A 19,982-nucleotide genomic window follows, 5' to 3' on the forward strand; every position below is an offset into this window, starting at 1 on the left:
GCCTGAAAGCGGCCCCGGTGGGGATTCTTGGGAAAGGCGGGCGCCACCTCCCTTTGCTGTTTTAGGGAGCGCGAGGAGGTGCGCTGACGGCTTTTGTTTGTAACCGGAGACAGATTCACTACTCCGGCAGTAGCTACTACTTTGGCTTCGAGGCCTTCCTGCGAAATAAAGGCGCGTCATCACATTATTTTGCGATGTCTTCGATGTTCCGATTCCAGGTTCTTTGGATTTCTTGCATGCGTTACGCTTTTATTCTCCTATGATGGGTAAAGCTGCTTCACCAAATTGAGGCGGGGATTAACGCAGACTAGGCCTAGTGTCATCCTACATCGCAGTTTTATTTTTCAATTCCAGAACAAATTCTGAAACATAGCGTATAAAGAACAATGTTCTTTTAGGCATGTAATATAAAATGCTGCAAAGAGCGGGACTGCAGTTTGTATGCTTTGTACAGAGAACGAAAGAAACGGCTTACTTGATGGAAGGCACAGGGCAGAAAGTGTGAATCAACATCTGTCAAGGTGGAATTTCTTCCATGCTATTAGATGCCCTGACGTCTCTAAATGAATTATCTTAACAAATTCTCATTTACATGGAATTGGCAGCAGGTGCTAATTTTTCAGTTTTCTTTCCGTGAGAAATCATATTGCATATAATTAAAATTACTGAAGAATTCTCTCTCTTAAAATATATTTTAACAACTAGGTCGTGGCTTAAAACCACAAACTGCAAATTATAACACTGGAAGACTAAGCATACAAATGAAAGAGCAAAGAATCGAACTATTTGCATCTTTCCAAAGTCAAACTTCTAAGCATCTTCCCGAAATGAGGCAATGATACAACTAAGCCAGCGGTAGGCAACCTCGGCTCTTTTATGACTCGTGGACTGGCTCAGGAATTCTGGGATTTTCTTTCCAGTAACTATATGTTGACATTTGGGGAGGGAAGGTATTTTTAACTGGTCTTGCAGATGTGTGATTCTTATAAGCATATTTAAGATGTGTAGCCCAAGAAATTTTGTTTCCCAAGATTTTTTTTTAAAAAACTTCCTGTTTCCAGCCAACCAGACATTTAATAAACCTTCACTGAATTTCCATTGTAACTGAGAGGAGTAGCTAACTTAGGAACAAAGGCACAATTGTTGAATTGCTACCACAACTGTTTCTCCCCTTCCAGTGCATCACCTGCAGACAGCCATGCTTCATGTTTTCCTCAAAGCAGTTGGACATTTTTGGTTTTTTTAGCTTACAGAGGCTCTTTTCTTTTTGAACACTCTTGCTAAAAATAATTAGGCATTTGGTCTGTAAAATGTAGCACTCATCTCAATAGAATCACCTCTGCATCCAGATACAAATTGCACACTTGGGAATTTTGGCATATGGAAAGGGTTTTGCATTCATTTTGTGATTGTGCAATGCTGCTGTTTTTACATAAATGAAGAAATAAGACAGCATATATAAAGTCATATAATTTATCACATTCTTTTACTAATATTTATATTTCACTCTGAAGACTAAGCCAGTAAATACAGTAGTATGGGTATAAAACTGGTGATTATATTAGCATTCAAGACTTCATAATAAAAAGTAAAAAATGTGAATGGTTTAAAAATAGATAAGCTTTATTGTCATTTTTTACTGCAGGCACAATGGCATACATTAAAAATGAAATTTAGTTGCTTGCTCTCAAAGTGTACACATACATAAAACACATTTAAACATACTATATACAACATATGTATAGACCTACAACTAAAAATAAGCCCATCCAAAACCTGTTTTAAGATCCAAGCCTAAGTTGCTCTCAGAAATGACAGGAGCACTGAGCCATACTAGGAACTTTAATTCTTGCTATATGCTGAATGATCCATATAGCTGACATGATTTGTGGTTTACCATCATGTGTCACACTTCAGTCTATAATCTTAGACATCAAATAGAAAGTTTCATCTGGGAACTATTCCTAAGTATGCAGAAAATTAAAATCTATTTTACAGCAAAAGTATCCACTGAAGAGTTTAGAGTTGAGAGGAAAATGAAAACCGATGTTTTCGTCATACATGGTCTGACCTTTCCATGTACATTATGGTGTTGCATACACAATAATCCAAAATCATCATTTTGACATAACTCTTTGATGCTGCAGAAACCTGTTTTATAGTACTGTGTAGGCAATGATCCCTCACTGAAATGAAGACAGTTAGCTTGAAACCCACATTTAAACGAGAAATTACATTGTACCCACATCATGGTCTATTTTATAAAAATATAATATACAAATTATACAAATTAGGATTCATATATATATAGCTCAGGGTCAATTTCTTTACATTTGAAATAAGATGAATTGAATATTCAGTAGTTTATTTTGCCATGTGTGAGGAAGAAACATGTGGTTGAGAATACAGCACTGTACAGGCTACACTGAGTAGTTATACATACATGATGCTTTACATTAGTGTTTCTCAAACTTGGCAACTATAAGATAGGTGGACTTCAATTCCCAGGACTCCCCAACCAGCACGGCTGTTTTACATGGCAAAAAACCTTGCTTTGTTTCACTGACTAGAGTACTGTATAATGAGTTTCCAGTAATCAGCACTGTATTTCTATTACAATAAAAATAAATGAACAGACATATATTAATATGGTACAAATTCCATGGAACCTTTATTTTATTGCCTTAAGGATGTTAAAACTGCTAAGGAGTATTTTTACAACTAGCAAGTTTCTAAAATGAGGCAATTGTTTTATAAAAGGTGGGTAATAAGGCTTTGTTCTATCAGCATCTGGAGTACTTGAGCAATTGATAGATTCCCAGGGCTCTGGCAATACACTCTTATGTCCTCCCCTCTCCTGGAGCTCCCTTAAATATTATTTCTACAGCAACACTCCGAGTAGTATTGTGACCTTCAGTTTAATAATATTTTCCATTTCCCACAGTGTCTTTATTTTAACATTATTCTTGGACATTGCAAAAAATGATTAGTAGGTACAGCTGCTCAGTATAATTTCTTTCTATTTGAAAACAGGATGTGTACAGTTGCTGAAATATTCAAAATGTGGCAATTATCTTCCTTATAAAGGAGAGCAAAAACAAATGGAGATTGCATGAAGTTGATTTTCTAGTTCTTGCCTGGAATGCATACCTACTTGTAGATTGTGTAAGGCTGAATGAATTTCAGAGTTTAAAAAGTTATACAACTGTTTCAGTTGAGGCAGCTATAAAAACAAATCTACGGGAAAAAATGTTTTAGGTATTTAAGAAAGACATGCAACTAAGAAAGTGGATTGTAGACATTTAAAAATCATAATATCATTTAATACACTTAAAGGTGTAAAATTCTTTGTTCCTTCAACTGAACATGTCTTCCAGCGACTCCGGTGATGGAATCTGTCATTGGATTAGCTTTGTTAGGAGTTTGCTTTATTTTCTATAGTCTACAAACACAGAGACAGGCAAATATTCACTTAACTATTTAATTCTTTTGAAAAAAAGTGCTAAACATGGAATACCCATCCATGATCCATGTTCAATGCCCTGGCTGAGGGAAGGAGGTTCTCACCCAAGATTTGACAGTACATGGCCCTGTCCATCATCCCTTTGATGCAGTTAAGTTGTCCTGTCCCCTTAGCAGAAAAACACCTCCAAAGCATAATGTTTCCACCTCCATGTTTGACGGTGGGGATGGTGTTCTTTGGGTCATAGGCAGCAATCCTCATCCTCCTCCGAACACAGCGTGTTGAGTTGATGCCAAAGAGCTTGATTTTGATCTCATCTGACCACAATACTTTCACCCAGTTCTCCTCTGAATCAGTCAGATGTTCTTTGGCAATCTTCATACCGGCCTGAATATGTGCTTTTTTGAGCAGGGGGACATTGCAGGCGCTGCAGGACTTCAGTCCTTCAAGGTGTAGTGTGTTACCAATTATTTTCTTGGTGACTATGGTCCCAGCTGCCTTGACATCATTGACAAGATCTTCCCGTGTAGTCCTGGGCTGATTCCTCACCGTTCTCATGATTATTGAAATTCCACGAAGTGAGATCTTGCATGGAGCCCAGACCAAGGGAGACTGACAATTATTTTGTGTTTCTTCTATTTGCGAATAATTGTACCGTTGTCACCTTCTCACCAAGCTGCTTGGCGATAATCTTGTAGTCCAGTCCAGCCTTGTGTACATATACAATCTTGTCCCTGTCATCCTTGGACAGCTTTTTGGTCTTGGTCATGGTGGAGAGTTTGGAATCCGAATGATTGCTTCTGTGGACAGGTGTCTTTTATATAGGTAACAAGGTGAGGTTAGGAGAACCCCCTTTAAGAGAGTGCTCCTAATATCAGCTTGTTACCTGTATAAAAGACACTGGGAGCCAGAAATCTTGCTCATTGATAGGGGATCAAATACTTATTTCACTCATTAAAATACAAATCAATTTATAACTTTTTTGAAATGTGTTTTTCTGGATTTTTGATGTTGTTTTCTCTCTCACTGTTAAAATAAACCTACGATTAAAATTATAGACTGATCATTTCTTTGTCAGTGGGTAAACATACAAAATCAGCAGGGGATCAAATAATTTTTTCTCTCACTGTACCTGTAAAATTATTGCTGAAATTGGAGACCCAATGTGAAGAAGCCGTATTAAACATGTAATTTGTCTTTATCTGTGATGAATTTATTTTTTTGTACCAAAAATACAGATCCTGGCCACTTGAGCATGATGACCTCTGAATTTATTTTTCAATCTAGTCTTCTAAATCCTTAAAAATTAAGAGTTTTTGTTTTGACCCTTTAGACTGAGCCAATCTTTGAAAAATGTTTTCCTTAATGTTAATAATAATTAATATTAGGATGTATATTGTACAGGTAGTCCTCAACTTACAACCTTCATTGAGTGATTGTTCAAAATTACAATGGCACTGAAAAAAGTGAAAACTGTCACAGCATCCCCATGCTGACATGATCAAAATTTGAGCACTTGGCAACTGGCATGCATTTATAATTGCAGCATACCTGGGTCATGTGATCATCATTTGCAACCTTCCCAGCCAGCTTCTGACAAAATCAATGAGGAAAGCTGGATTTGCTTAACAACCACATGATTCACTTAACAATTGCAGAGATACGCATAACAGCTATAGCCAAAAAGGCTGTAAAATAGGCAGAAATTCTGGTCCCAATTGTGGTTGTAAGTTGAAGACAACCTGTATGAGTATTTTTAGTAATTTCAACATGTTGTTGTTGCTAGTTGCGACCATGTGTCCGACCCGTCACGACCCCATGGACAACGTTCCTCCAGGCCTTCCTGTCCTCTACCATCTTCTGGAGTCCATTTCAGCTCACGCCTACTGCTTCAGTGACTCCATCCAGCCGCCTCATTATCTGTCGTTCCTTTCTTCTCTTGCCCTCAATCTTCCCCAGCATTAGGCTCTTCTCCAGTGAGTCCTTCCTTCTCATTAGGTGGCCAAAGTATTTGAGTTTCAACTTCAGGATCTGGCCTTCTAAAGAGCAGTCAGGGTTGATCTCCTCTAGGACTGACCAGTTTGATCACCTTGCAGTCCAAGGGACTCACAGGAGTCTTCTCCAGCACCATAGTCAAAGGCCTCAATTCTTAGTCCTCATTCCAACTTTGAAATAAATATTAATTAGAAGTTATTGAAGTATGTTATTATTTATTTGACTTCAGCCTTGCCCATCTCCAGACTTACCCTGGGCGGCTTTTTCTATTGCTGATTACAATTAAAAGAAATACTAAGGCTCTCCATGTGGCCTTTTAGTATCCAAATGTTATTTTTATTCATGTGTATTCAGAAGCAAGCTTAATTTTATTGCAGCCCCAGATGTTAAGAATCAAGTCTGAATTCAGACTCAAACTGAGACATGTCTCATGTGTCTGTCTGTATAGTATGGAGAAAAAGCTAATACCTTTCAATGATCAGAAATTACAATAATATTAAGACTACCCATATGCGGATAGTCCTTGATTTATGGCAATTAAGCCAAAATTTCTATTGTTAAGCAAGACAGGTGTTAAGTAACATTTGGCCGATTTTACGATCTTTCATGGCATAATTGTTAACTGAATCACTGCAGTTGTTAATAACACCGTTAAGTGAATCTGGCTTTCCCATTGACTATGCTGGTCAGAAGGTGACAAAAAGTGATCACATGAGCAACCATCGTAAATATGAGCAAGTTGCCAAGCATCTAATTTTGATCACATGACCATGGGAATGCTGCAACAGTTGTGTGAAAAATAGTTATTTCAGTGCCATTGTAAATTTGAATTGTCACTAAATGATTTTTTGTAAGTTGAGGACTACCTGTACAGTTATTTCCTTTGATAGTTAATAGCTTTTAAAGTGCATTTGTTTTATCAGTAAGACAATGTAAGACTAATTTCCATTTATAACAATAGAACTTACAGACTATGTTATTTGTCTAACCATAAAATGGCCAATAGCTAAAGTAACAGTTCTGCAAACCAGCAAATAAGCTTTGGAGAAACATAGCTTGAAATAAATAAAAACTGTATTTTATAATCTAGTACAGGAGACATGCATACAATTACAATAATCATAATTAGATTCTTCAGTAAAATAAATATGTAATATCTACACGAACCCAGAGGCTTCACAAAAAGTCATTACTATAATTGTGCAGCACAACCCTAAGCCTGTTTGCTCAAAATAAATATTTATTGAACTCAGTGAAACTTATTCCTTGAGTGTGTTTAGGATATCTCATAAATTAAAGTATCTACAATCAGTCTGAATTTAAAACCCTAGTTTATAAATACGTTTTTAAATGAATGAACTATAAATTATCAATGGCCCTTACTTTAGGCTTATAACTAGATGTATATATGCCTATTCTATCAGGAAGTCTTTCCCATTCAAGCCGTGGAAAATACCTTTCCATATCCACATTATTTCTCTTTGTAGTATATATCTTTGTAATACATATTTTACAAAATGGAAATCCACCATTTTTCTCATGTTTCAGGCTCAGAAAGAGCAATTTGTAGCAATGCCAATGAGGCCTTTTCTAGTTTTCCTAACTATATAAGAATTTTGTTGTGAACAGCTAGATAGTCCCAAGAACATTGAAACACCATCATCATGACATCATCATTCTCCATATGTAAGACTGATACAAAACTGAATAGCTGGGGCTGGAATTAAAAACTACAAGTATATGAAAATATGAAAAATGAGAGCATACACAAATAGAACAATTTACAAAGGAAAACAAAATGAGTAGTAGCATTTGCAAAAAGAATCGTACAATATACTTGAAATATGATTATCAGCTCTGAACTTTCAGCAAAATATTACATATATTTTTTAATCATCAACAAAATGTACAGTCATTTCTTTCTGAAAAGTCATGTCAGATAATTCAAAATCCATTTTAAGGCTTGACTTCTGGACACAAAAGGTTACACAGTGAAGAGATATATCCATCGATATATAATTCACATTACTTAAAGACATACCATTAAAATCCATCCACTTATGAATAAGTTTACCTGAGAATGGAAAGTAAGTGCATATTTCTTTTTTGGAAAAATACTAAAGGAAAAAAGTCTTTTAATTTTCAAGAAATAAATCTTGAATTGCTTATAATTACAAGATAATATACCTGTATTTTCAGTTTAGGCTCATTTGCAAGTATACAAGTATAATAAAACAGAAATCCATTCATAAATATGCTGTTTACATTCACAGAAAGCACTCCACTGACAATCCTAAATACAAGTCAAAGATAGCCTGAGCCCCAAAACCATATTTTGATTCTGCATTGAAAGGAAAGTCACCACCGAGTCAACCGTCTAAAAATGTACTATTTGGCAATAATATTTATTCAACACTCTCACTCCCCCCCAGGACCCTTCTGTTGTTTCACTTAACAATTTCAGCAATCTTGGCACTCCATCTCTATGGCCATGGTCACTTTGCAGTATAATTTCTTCTTTAAAAATGGCAAAGGGACCTCAGGGAAATTCAGTAGTAAAAGTTAATTATGATAGGAAGCCACCAGCTAGGCTGAACTTTCTAACACATGATTGTTGTCCACTTGAATTCTCCACCCTTCTAGGCTGGTCTTCTCTCTTTACTCCAGCTCCAGGAAAACAGAAATAAGTACTTGGCATCTTCCTCACCAAAGTCCAGTACTGAAGAACTATCAATTCAAATACACAAAAGATAGCAGTATAATCTTGTGGTCAGGCAGGTAAGGAAGGTATAATAGGAAATTTCTTCTAAAACCAAACCAATAGCTATAGAAGAAGTTTATTGGAAAGTGACAGTCTTCCATTTATCATTAATATTTGATAAAACTAAGGAAAAGTTTTCAAAGCACAGTAAGATAGGAGAAAAGGCATACCGTCGCTTTACCCAATCAAGAATAACACTCTATGATTCTCTGAATTTAGCCAACAAATCAGAATGCTTAAAGACTAAAGCCACTTTCCTAATGACTCTTGGAATTATAAAGGTGCAGCCGGGCTTTCACCATTTCTATCTTTGCAAATGTGATTTGAAGAAAGACTTCTGGTGGGGGGGGGAGAGAAGCTGGATTTCATCTATTTCTCAGTGTGGGATCAATGTTTAGATGCTTTAGGGAGACTGATGCCAAACCAAAACTAGGGATATGTCATACTTTTTTATTAGTATGTCACCCTTCTACATTGTTCCTAACATGTCAAAGCTTACTAAGTAGCAACAGTGTCCAATTTTCTTCCTTTTGGCTTTGACATGCAATCAAATGAACTGCAGAGTAAATCACTGAGCTCTGAGCACCATTTCCTGATAATGCCTCTGAAGCCATAGGGGCCTCTATGAATCAATGCTGAGTATGGTCAAGCGGCAGGGTCAGAGGACTTCAAAGGTAACAAGAAACATGTTTGAAGGTATCTATGGACACGTTCTTAAAAAGAATAAAGCTATTTTTCTTTCCATTGACCCACCCAACTGTCATTTTATAAGGTGATATATTTCAATGTTTTCTGCATCAGCATCATAACTGATATCAAAATGTGCTATTATGTTATCGTGCTGTCACAATCCAGAGTCCTAGGGCCACATTAGCAGCCAAGAGTGCACTGCCAGCAAGTAAAATTAAGAAGCCAAGAAGCTCTCTGTTTTGCTTTTCAACAATAAATTTGCTAGCAGTAGCTTCCAAGAAAGAATTCAATATCCATTGGCCATCCAAAGCAAAACAGGGAATTGCATTAACAACAGCCAGTGCTCCAGAGAGTGAAATCAGGTATCTGTTTAAGCTTGTTAAGGTACATGATCATAGTCATTTTTAAAAAACACATATAAATTTGGGAACACAGCCATTTAACTGAACTAATATTTTTATTCATTCTTTATAATTCTTTATTGATAGCAAAAACCAAAATCAGTAAGGTCCTAGTTGTAAAATGTATTTTTATACAAGATAAAGGAAGAGACTTTACATAAGGAAGAAACATGTTGAGAAAGGATATAAAGCTTACAGCATTATATTTGCCCCTACAATGGTCATAAAAAACTAGTTTGCCATTACACCAGTTATCGGCAGTATACATCTTTAATAAATTAATAATTTTTTAAAATGACTGCATATGTTTTATTTAATGTTTAAAAAAAGAGCTATTCTAACTTGGAAATGGATAATCTAAAACACTAGTCATGTTTATAATTCTCAGCAATAGCTACATGCTATTGCAGCATATTAGAATATACAGTATATTATTCAATTCTCATACAAATGATGAAACATATTGCTAAACAGTCACTAAATGAGGCAGTCATTAAACAAGGACTACCTGTACTTATAGTGACCTTGTTCCTATAGGCTTAAAGATGTGAAAAGCTTCTAATATTATAGAAGCCAAACAGAACGGGGCAAGGTCTCCTTCATGAGTCCCCAACTCGTCCTGGTACTCTGTGCAGGAGTGGTGCAGACCTAATTACCCAGCTTATAATCTACATGGTTTCTATCTCCCTTTCCAGATTTTCACTGAAAGAAATGTATCTTCTTTTAAATGGCTGAAGTGAATATCACGTTTCCATAGCTATATTGACTATCCCACTACCAATAGAATCCCTGATTGAACTCAAGCAGTCTTGGACATGCTATAGGACCGGGCTTTTCAACCAGTGGTATGCGTACCACAAGTGGTACTTTGGCATGTGGCATGTGACCCTCCTAGAGAAGTGTAGTGGGGGAGAGGAATGAGCTGAAGCGACCCAAGCCTGAGGGACAGGCAGCTGGAACTGCAGGACTGTCGGGGGCTCGGCAGAAGCCCCAGGAGCACCGGCAGGGCTGCAGCTGATTGGGTCCAGCTGACTGGCACTTCCAGAAGCAGCGTGTAGCTGGAGGTGAACTGAAGAAAAGGGTGGGGGAGGAAAAGAGAGGATATCAAAGGAGGTAGTTTTGGCAGGAAAGGGGGAAAAAGACAACAGGGAAAGAGAAGGGGATAGAGAAGAAGCTGTGGAAGGAGAACTCAGCAGGCAGTGAGGAAAAAGAGACAGGGAAGAAGAAGCTGTTGCTGAAAGAAAAGGTCCCCTGATTCGTTTTCTCCAGCCAGGAGAATGCAATCGGTGCTGATGAAATGAAAAGCTGGGAGACCAGTATTTCGGAAAGATTAGTTTATTTCGGAAGCCAGTGGGTTCCTGGTCAACTGGCAGCTTGAATTGGTTACCATCAGGATTTTTATATTTTATAGCGTTTTGTAATTCAGAGGCTCGGTTTGTGTGCTTCGGTTATTGGAATATTTTAGTCTGTTTCACAAAGGCTAGCAATGAGTCCAAAGTGTTGGCTTCCATAGGTTTAATCCCTTTAAACAAATGTAATTAGTTTTACCTCATCTTGAATTTGTCTATGGCTTTTAGCAAGTTTTCTTTGTAGGTAAACAGGCTTAATTTAAGGTTATCGCTTTTCGCAATTGCCTGAGCCTTTTAGACTCCAGTTGCTACATTGTTTAAACTGAGACACGCCTGAGGCAGCTTAAAGGGGGGGGGGAACCGTAGTCAGTGTTTCTTTATTCTGGGAGGCTTTTGTGAGCCTTTCTTTGCTTTGTGCTTGATTCCTGTGTCTTTAGGGGTACAGTGAAGGGACTGGGGGTGCATTCTTACTACACTGCAGGAGGAGAGCTCAGAAGGTAGTGGTGCATATTAATAAATATGGATAAATTCATCATACATTTGTCAGTGCAAAGGGAAAGTGATTCAGCAAAGGAACTGCCACCGATACTTTTTCCCTACACTTTGTAACATTTTATTAGATTATAGAATAAAAGACAAAAATACAAAAGCAAATAGTAGGACACAGTGGGGAGGAAAAAGAGGGGAAAAGTGAGGGGGAGAAGGGAAAAAGTACAGACTTCCCCTGTTGCAGTAGAAGGAAGCATTAACGCTGAACCTCAACTTTTTACTTTTCCATAATATTATAAACTAGCCATTTCCATAACAACAAATGAATCTAATCAGTAAAACCCCAAATCCCCCCCCAGATATTGTCGTCCTAAAAGTGGTATAATCTGTGAAAAGGTTGAAAAGCCCAGCTATAGGAAACCTCAAAGTGTGTGGTATGTGATCTTAACACTCAACTTGACAAGTGCAGCTCATTTCCATATCTTTATCCAGAATGTTTTGAAATCTAGTCATTAAGCCACATGCTTAATCTATTTCTTGTCATAAAAGGAAGTCAGCATTCTAGACAGCAAATTGTCCAGAATGCCCACTTCCCATGGACAAAAGTTGTTATGGAATTATCCATGTTATAAATTTAATAAATAAAGAAATTCATTTATTCAGGCTTTTTAAAGATTTAATGTTAACATTTTAATCTGTAACTATTTGTTTATACGTTTACTGATGTTTTACTATATCTTTGTAAGCCATTAAGAAAATGGATAGTGTATAATTTTATTTGTGTGTGTGTGTGTATAATTTTCCTTGATAAGATTAAAAATGTGAATCCCAGGCATATTAAAATTAAACTAAGTGAACACTGGGATGGAATAAGAAAAACTAAAACAGTTTTTATTGTTAAAAGATCAAGCTTTCGTTGACTAACTGCCAATGTCGTCACGATGGAAACGTTGGGGTGGGGAAATCACATTTACACTGTTAGTGTCTCTGCACTCCGCTCATGGAGTGCGTCACCGGTCTGTTCGTTGAGGCCAGCCGTATTCCTTTGAGTCGTCGCGCATCTGGATGGCCTCAACGAACACACCGGTGACGCGCTCCATGAGCAGAGCGCAGACACTAACAGTATAAATGCGATCTCCCCACCCCAACATTTCCATCCAACATTTCCATCCTGACGACATTGGCAACGAAAGCTTGATCTTTTAACAATAAAAACTGTTTTAGTTTTTCTTATTCTATCCCAGTGTTCACTTAGTTTATTTTTATGTATACACACACACACACACACGTGTGTGTATATGTATATATGTATGTGTATGTATATATGTATGTATGTATGTATGTATGTATGTATGTATGTATGTATATGTATATATATATATATATTTATTCCACCCCACAGGCAAAATATGCAAAATAAGTTAGAAGAGGCTGTTCAAAAGGTAAAAAATCAAATGGCTGTAGTCATTGGATATTTTATATGCAGGACAGATACTCCCAGTGTCTTCTCTCAAAAAGTTCACACAAATATGAAAGGATACTTGCAAAATGTTTCCATTATTAAAGGAAGGTCCAAAGTTAGAAAACTGTATCGAGGTACAAAGCTGCTGAGGCTCACTTAAACAAAGAAAGAATTTTCTAAGTTTGCTACAAAATCAAGGAGCATTTCAACACAAATCATGTCTAAATCTCTCTTCACAACAAATACAACTTTTTATTTCATTCCCCATGATGTATGGTAACATCACTTCAATAACTATGCCACATTCATAGTTGGTCTATTTTTTGTGAAAACAGCAGGTCTAACACATAATACACTTACTGTTGTTTTAGAATTAATTGTCTATAGTATAGAGGAATAATATGCAGCTGATCTTTGTATGTGAACATTACATATGTATTTTAGTAGAAGAAAGCTAAAGACAAAAACAGGAAATATATTCCATATCAACTGCCTATAGCATTCATGTCCCTAGGTATGTGTTACTTACATAAAGTACAGGTAGTCCTTGACTTATAACAATTCATTTAATGACCGTTCAAAGTTACAAAGGCACTGAAAAAAGTGACATCACCATTTTCACACTTATGACCGGATCCCCATGGTCATACGATTTACTTTCGGATGCTTGATAACTGGTTCATATTTATGATGATTGCAATGTCCTGGGGTCATATGATCACCTTTTGTGACCTTCTGATGAGCAAAGTCAATGAGAAAACCTGATTCACTTAACAATGGTGTTACTAATTTAAGAACTGCAATCCTTCACTTAACAAGTATGGCAAGAATAATCATAAAATGGGGCAAAACTCACTTAACAAATTTCTCACTTAGCAACACACATTTTGGGCTCAATTGTAGTCATAGGTAGAGGACTATCTGCAGTGAACAAATACAGGTAGTCCTTGAGTTATGACTGCATTGAAATCTTCCCATCATGGTTATAAGTCACGATGGTCATAAAATGAGGCTAGACTAGACTCATTTATGATCTTTTTTGCGGCACTCATTAAGTGAACTTCATGGTTGCTGAGCAAAATAATGGTTCACTTAATGGGCATTTTTGCCGAAAAACAGAAATAAATGCCTAGTTTGGCAAAAATGTCGTAAAACACAGTCATGTCACTGCAGGACACTTGAAATGGCCATAAATGCAGGCTAGTTACTGAGCACTCGAAATGCAGTCACATGAACATGGGCACAGGGACCTGCCCATTGGAAACAGGTCATAAATACCCCACGGAGATGCATCATAATTTCGAACAGTTGCTAAGCAACCAGTTATAAGTCAAGAATTATCTATAAAAGGAATCCATTATATTTATGGCTAAATATTAAAAATATTATCTATGTTGAGATTTGTTTTTGATGTCAGTGGTTTAAAGCTGAAAATATAAACTTTATGAAGTTCAAAAAAGTCTATATACATACAGATTAAGAAACCTTAATTTCCTGACAAAATTAGGACTCAGCATCTTAAGACAAACTTTTACCAAACACTGAAAGAATGGTAAATGGCAAAAGAAGCCATGCAAAAGCATTTATTAGAATGTCTTGTAGCAATATTTTCATATTCCTGAACCAGTTACCCAAACTTTCTCTGTTTCAGTTAAGAACCAATGATCAACATACATACACATGTATGAAATATTATTTTTCAGTTTATGAAATGCATGGCTACAGAATAAGCTTCATATTGAGGTAAGCTTTTTTGTAACTGAAGTACTTATATTTATTTTGCATACATGACCAAATACATATGCATATAATCTAAATGAAAATATGTAAATTTGATTACTGTGGAAATAGGGCAGCAATAAAAAACTGTATAATGCCTGATAAACCAAAAGAAAGAAAGAAAGAAAGAAAGAAAGAAAGAAAGAAAGAAAGAAAGAAAGAAAGAAAGAAGAAAGAAAAAATCAGCCAACTGTAATCTGTATGTTGTGTTTTTTACATTCTCAAATTCTGTTAGCATCCTCACCAAATCACACATACCTGTATATTGGAGATGCATTGGATGACCAACAAAGAGCATATCAATTTGAGGAGGATGCTTCACCCTTATGAGCTTGGTTTGATTTTCCAAGGAAGGCGTCACACACGTACTTGGGATAAAATCCTTTGGGCAATCTTTGTTTGTTTGGCAGAGCTCACTGGCCTCAATAGTTTTCCGTGCTGGCAAACAAGCATACTGGGTCTGAAATTTAAATAAGTATTAAATGTATGACATTGAGAAACATTCACTATATGTAGGCCATGACAAGCTAGATGGAAAACAAGAAAACTACATTTTAGTTATTTTACATATTCATTACCATTTCTTCAGAATGAGGCTTCTATGAGCTCTACAAAACTAAAACTTCCACAATTTCCAGGCAGTATCTCAAAAGTACTATGGCTGTAAATGCAACAATATGCTATAAACATAATGTTATATTCCAAGTGGCAGAATGACTAAATAAATAACCTGAGGGAACATTAAGGAGAGATGAGAGAAAAATCCAACTAAAAGTGAGTTGGGAAATATAGAACCATTGGCCCAGTAGACAGGCAACTCTTTTTGGTACATCACTGGACAGGTAAAAAGTGTTGGGCTCTTTGGCTTGCTGAACTTGGCTGTTTTCTTGCAGGCATTTCCTTACCAGGTAACATAATCAAGTGAATGGGAGAGTAGAATTAGTTGGCTGTTAAGTCTTTCTTCCTTCATGGTTTATTATGGTATTGTTTCTTCTTGGACTGTTTGTGTGATGCTGTACCCTTCTTACAAGGATGTTGATTGCTAGCAAGGATGTTTTCTGTGCTGTTTGCTTCTTCTTTGACACGGTTATATCCTTCACATGGTATAGATTGACTTTATGGGTTGGCTGATAGCTGATATGTCTGAATTCTAGGAATTCCCCAGCACTTTTGGATTTAATTTAATGTACAGTATCAAGTTTCCCATTTGAAATTGTGGTTGAATTTGTCTGTGTGCTGAGGCATTAATGATTTTCATCATGTCTTCTGATTACAACATGATGTTTGTGGATGCATTCTGCCAATCTTCTACATGTCTGTGCAGCATAGGCCTTACATCATACAGTATGTTTCAGATGGCCTTCTTTAATGTCTGTGTCTTTAGGTTTGCTTAAGATGCTTTGGACTGATTTTGTTGGGTTTGCATGCTACAGTAATACTGAGAAGTTGTTATTGCCCTTTGGTTGGCCCAGACATATAGTATATAGTGATTTTTTTTAAAGGTTGTTACGGTTGTTAAGCACTTTTTAATGAAGTTGTGTGGTTGTCTGTTATGTTAAAAGATATTATACATATAATCTGTTTCCTCTTTTTGAGGTTCCGGATACTGCAACATGCATTTGTTCATCTTCCTCTTGTGGACAATGTTGCTTGTGGACACTATGGATTGCTTTTCAATAAACTGGATTTGTGGTCTTTAATTGCTTTTTCTGTTGAGGAGAATAGTAATTTGTTCTTCTTCTATTCCTTTACAGATGTTGTCTCATGTGTCTTCTCAAACTGTTCCATTTTAATTATAATAAAAATGTCATCTATAGAATGGTTCTATATTTGGGTTCTCCATGTAGGAAAGCTATTTCTTCTAAGCATTACAGTCTCATGAATCCTGAGAGGGGAGATTCCATGGGTGTTACTTCTGATTTTTCTGTATATAGTTGAACTGGAAGAGATGAGACAAAGGTCATTAAGTTCCATGGGCCTGGGTATTTCAATTACTCTGTTCTCTGTAGAGTTTGGTATGTTATGTAGTGGTGTTGCAACAGATTCCTTTGCTATTCTGGATCTATGATTGTGAAGAGTGAAACCATAATTTCCTCTTTGGAATAGTTAAAGTCCTGGAAGCACTGAAATGAAGAATTTATATTCATCCCATCTATTAGGTGTCCAACTTTTTTGTGAGTTCTTTGGTAAACTGTGTATTGGGTTCCTTGGTAGTTATATAATTGAGCAGAGTGATGTGATGGGCCCATGCATTTTAGAATGGAGCACTGGGAACAGGTCCATAGCTTTTTCATCCACTATTGCTCTAGCAGTCGCATTGTAGAAGGTTCAGACTTACTTCCTTCAGAGGGTAAAGCTAATAAGATGAAATGTTAAGGATGTAGACATTAGGAAGTATTTCTTGGCTGTAAGAATTGTCTTTCAATAGGATAAGTTATTACATGTAGTGGCTTCTTCCCCTTCGCTGGAGGTTTTCAAACAGCAATCAGGGATGGTGGAGTAAATGCTGCAGTGTGCAGGAGGATGGACTTGATGAACTCTTAAGTCACTTCCAATTCCATAATTTTATCTTTGGCCATCTGGTTGTAAAATATATTTTAAAAGTTACTATGTGCAAGTATGCTTTCAGATATTTAAAGATAGCCATGAAAATGCTTTTGATAAGATGGGTGACTGCATAAATTAGATGCTATTAGGAACCTCTCCTAACTTTTATCATCTGCAACTTTGGTAAGCATTCCTTCAACTCCCTCCTCTATATCATTGATAAAAGTGCTGATGTAATGCTCTACTTGAGATGTTTCTCCAGGTAGATTTGACAGTATTTATAACTACACTTTGAGTATGATCCTTGAGGCAACTGTGGAATTGTCAAACCTGTATTTGACCATTTTCGTAATAAGGATGCCATGAAAGGTTTTGTTTTTGTTTTTTTAATCCCATTTATATCCCGCCCTTCTCCGAAGACTCAGGGCGGCTTACAATCTAAGCACAATCAATGTGCTTAGCAATAGCCTTCATTCTATGTATATGCCTGCTTATTAGGGCTTTCACACACACCCCAAGTGGCATTATTACAAAGTCAGCTTATTGCCCCCAACAATCTGGGTCCTTCTTTTGTCAAAGAACCTTTGGTAAAGCAAAGATATACTGTGTCTACATTTCCCCAATCAACTAGGCTAACAATATATATTAGTTACAAGGTGGTTATTATGTGTAGAACCTTCAATCCTGAAGAACATATGTTCTCTAATATTGGAAGTAAAAAGGGCATTTTTAAAGAAATATGAACATGCCATTTCAGCACAATAAGGTGGTTATTTGCATTAAAAGTAAGCAGTTTAGTTTTGCTCTATGTCTACTATCAAACCTTATTTACTGCGACATCCTGTTATTTCTGCCAGCCCTAACATTTGAGAAAATTTAGCTAGAGCATTCAAGTGTGAGATAGTGTTTTTAAATGAAAAATATGCACATCCATTTTTCATATCATTCATTTTATTATTTTTAATTTCTGATACAATAATTCTGACATAAAACTAGTTTGTATACTATTGAATTTAGAAAACATGTACTTTTCTCATCTATTTATATAAAAACTTACCATATGGCTGTTCAATTTATTACTGTATGAAAAGCAGACATCTGTGAGGCTATTGTTATTACAACATTCAACAGTGCCATCAAGTCTTTTAAAACCTAAGGACAAGGGCAAAGGCAACTTATTATATTTTCAAATATCATACACCCACTGACCTGTAATGCAATAAAAACTCAACCATCACCACTTCTGCAGGGTTTCTCTCTCTCTCTCTCTCTCTGTGTGTGTGTGTGTGTGTGTGTGTGTGTGTGTGCGCGCGCGCGTGTGTATTTTATTTATTTATTTATTTTAATTCCATTTATATCCCACCCTTCTCCGAAGACTCAGGGCGGCTTACAAGCTTAGCAGTATAAAGGCACAGTCTCAGTGGCAATCAGAAATAGCTAAAAGTAGCCATCAGTATCCATATCCAGTGACTATTTCCCATTCATCTTTATAAAAATAAAACAAAGTGTAGGACTATTGTGGGGGTGAACTACTGAGGAAGTTGCAAGAGACTCATTTACAACAGTGCACTGACACTCTAGAGCTGCTTTCAAGTCTCTATGACAAGAAATAGATGAGTTCTGAAATTTATGCGGTCCTTATATATCCTGACAGTGCTGTGAGGAAAGCCAAGCCAAACCCTCCAAATTCATCAGTTCAGATTCTGCTCCAGAGCAAACACTGCAAAACTGTTATAGTGCTTCCTCTGGAGCAGGGGTGTCAAACTCAAGGTTGCCCTTAGGGGGCCAGATGGGTATGGCCAGGGTGGGCGTGGCCTACTGGGTGGGCGTGGCCAGCTCTACATCGTTCGCATCAAGGGTGCCTATGGGGGGGGGGCTGGGCAGGAGTGGGAGAGATCTGAGGGTCTCTGGCAGAAGGAGGGTCTCTGGGCCAGGGCCAAGGCAGTGGGGGCCATTCCCTCACTGTTTCCAGGATGGCTTCGCGGGCCAAATGAAACCACTTTGTGGGCCGCATCCGGCCCCCGGGCCTTGTGTTTGACATGTCTGCTCTGGAGTTACAGGCAGACTTGCTGCCCCCTGATGAAAACTACTTCAACCCACTGTTCCTTTGGGATTCTTCTTCCTCCATGGACCAATTACCAGTTGGTACCCTGGTATTCTTTCCCCACATAATGTTTCCTTACTAAAGCATTGACCAACTTACTCTTCTTTATCTTTCCACAAATATGAGTTTTGGAAGGTAAACAGCAAAGAAAGGAAGCATTGGCTGATTTACATTTTTGCAGTCTCCCATTGGCTAGCTGGAAGGAATGCTGGCCAGTTCAAGCAAGCGATCAAGATTCACTTTGCAGCTGCTATGTGTTTGAATGCTGAAGGCAAAAGCATAGATTAACTTGCTAGGCAAGAGGCTACCTGGGAGACCAGAACATAGGAACAGCCCAGCAAATTCACAATATAATTTTGCACTAGCAGGCTCTAAATATTAAAATATTAAAAAGGAGACACTGTGTTGCAGCAGGTAAACTAAATCCATAAAACCTGACAATTCAGCTGGTAAGTATGAGTAGACATTTCAACCCAGACTAAGCAAATATTTTCAAATTATAATCAACTATATAAGCAAACAATAATAATTTTGAAATGAGTCATCTGATTAACGAGTTGACAATCTAGTAATTGATTTAACATTTTAAATCAAAATGTGTAGTTTTCAAAACAATTGTTATATGATTATACTAGGCCGTACTTTTGAAGAGGAATTCTCTTCCCAAGTAAGAATACTACTTAAGACAGTGAATTAACAAAAATATTTTGGGGGGGGCAGTTTCCAATGACGTCGCTGCAACATGAGCGCTGGGGAATCAAGATCCGCTCCTCAAGCCCTATTTCTACCTGATTTCTGGGGGGTTCAACAGGACCAAAAGTCGCCCCGTAGAGGCGACTGGCCAAAGGGTGAAACTTTGCAGATCGCAGGCCAGTGATAGCTGTCCTGCTTGATCCAAAGGAGCCCTCGGGACCGGCAGGAAGAAAGGCTGACTGCACCCAT

The 19,982-nt window shown here is 37.2% G+C and overlaps 1 protein-coding gene across 2 annotated transcripts in view; it reads right to left on the bottom strand.

The window, feature by feature from the left end:
* Window positions 1–6,514: 6,514 nt before the first annotated feature.
* MBTPS2 (membrane bound transcription factor peptidase, site 2) overlaps window positions 6,515–19,982 on the bottom strand; it is a 32,201-nt gene continuing 18,733 nt past the window's right edge. For both annotated transcript variants that reach the window (XM_083362672.1, XM_083362671.1), the window contains exons 8-11: window positions 17,994–18,088; window positions 14,648–14,849; window positions 12,690–12,765; window positions 6,515–9,275 (exon numbers count right to left, since the gene is read on the bottom strand). In XM_083362672.1, coding sequence (XP_083218798.1) covers window positions 9,053–9,275; window positions 12,690–12,765; window positions 14,648–14,849; window positions 17,994–18,088 — 596 coding nt within the window. In that variant the 3' untranslated portion in view covers window positions 6,515–9,052. The remainder of the gene's footprint in view (window positions 9,276–12,689; window positions 12,766–14,647; window positions 14,850–17,993; window positions 18,089–19,982) is intronic.

Source organism: Vipera ursinii (genome assembly GCF_947247035.1).
Source record: "Vipera ursinii genome assembly, chromosome: 4".
NCBI classification, from domain to species: domain Eukaryota; kingdom Metazoa; phylum Chordata; class Lepidosauria; order Squamata; family Viperidae; genus Vipera; species Vipera ursinii.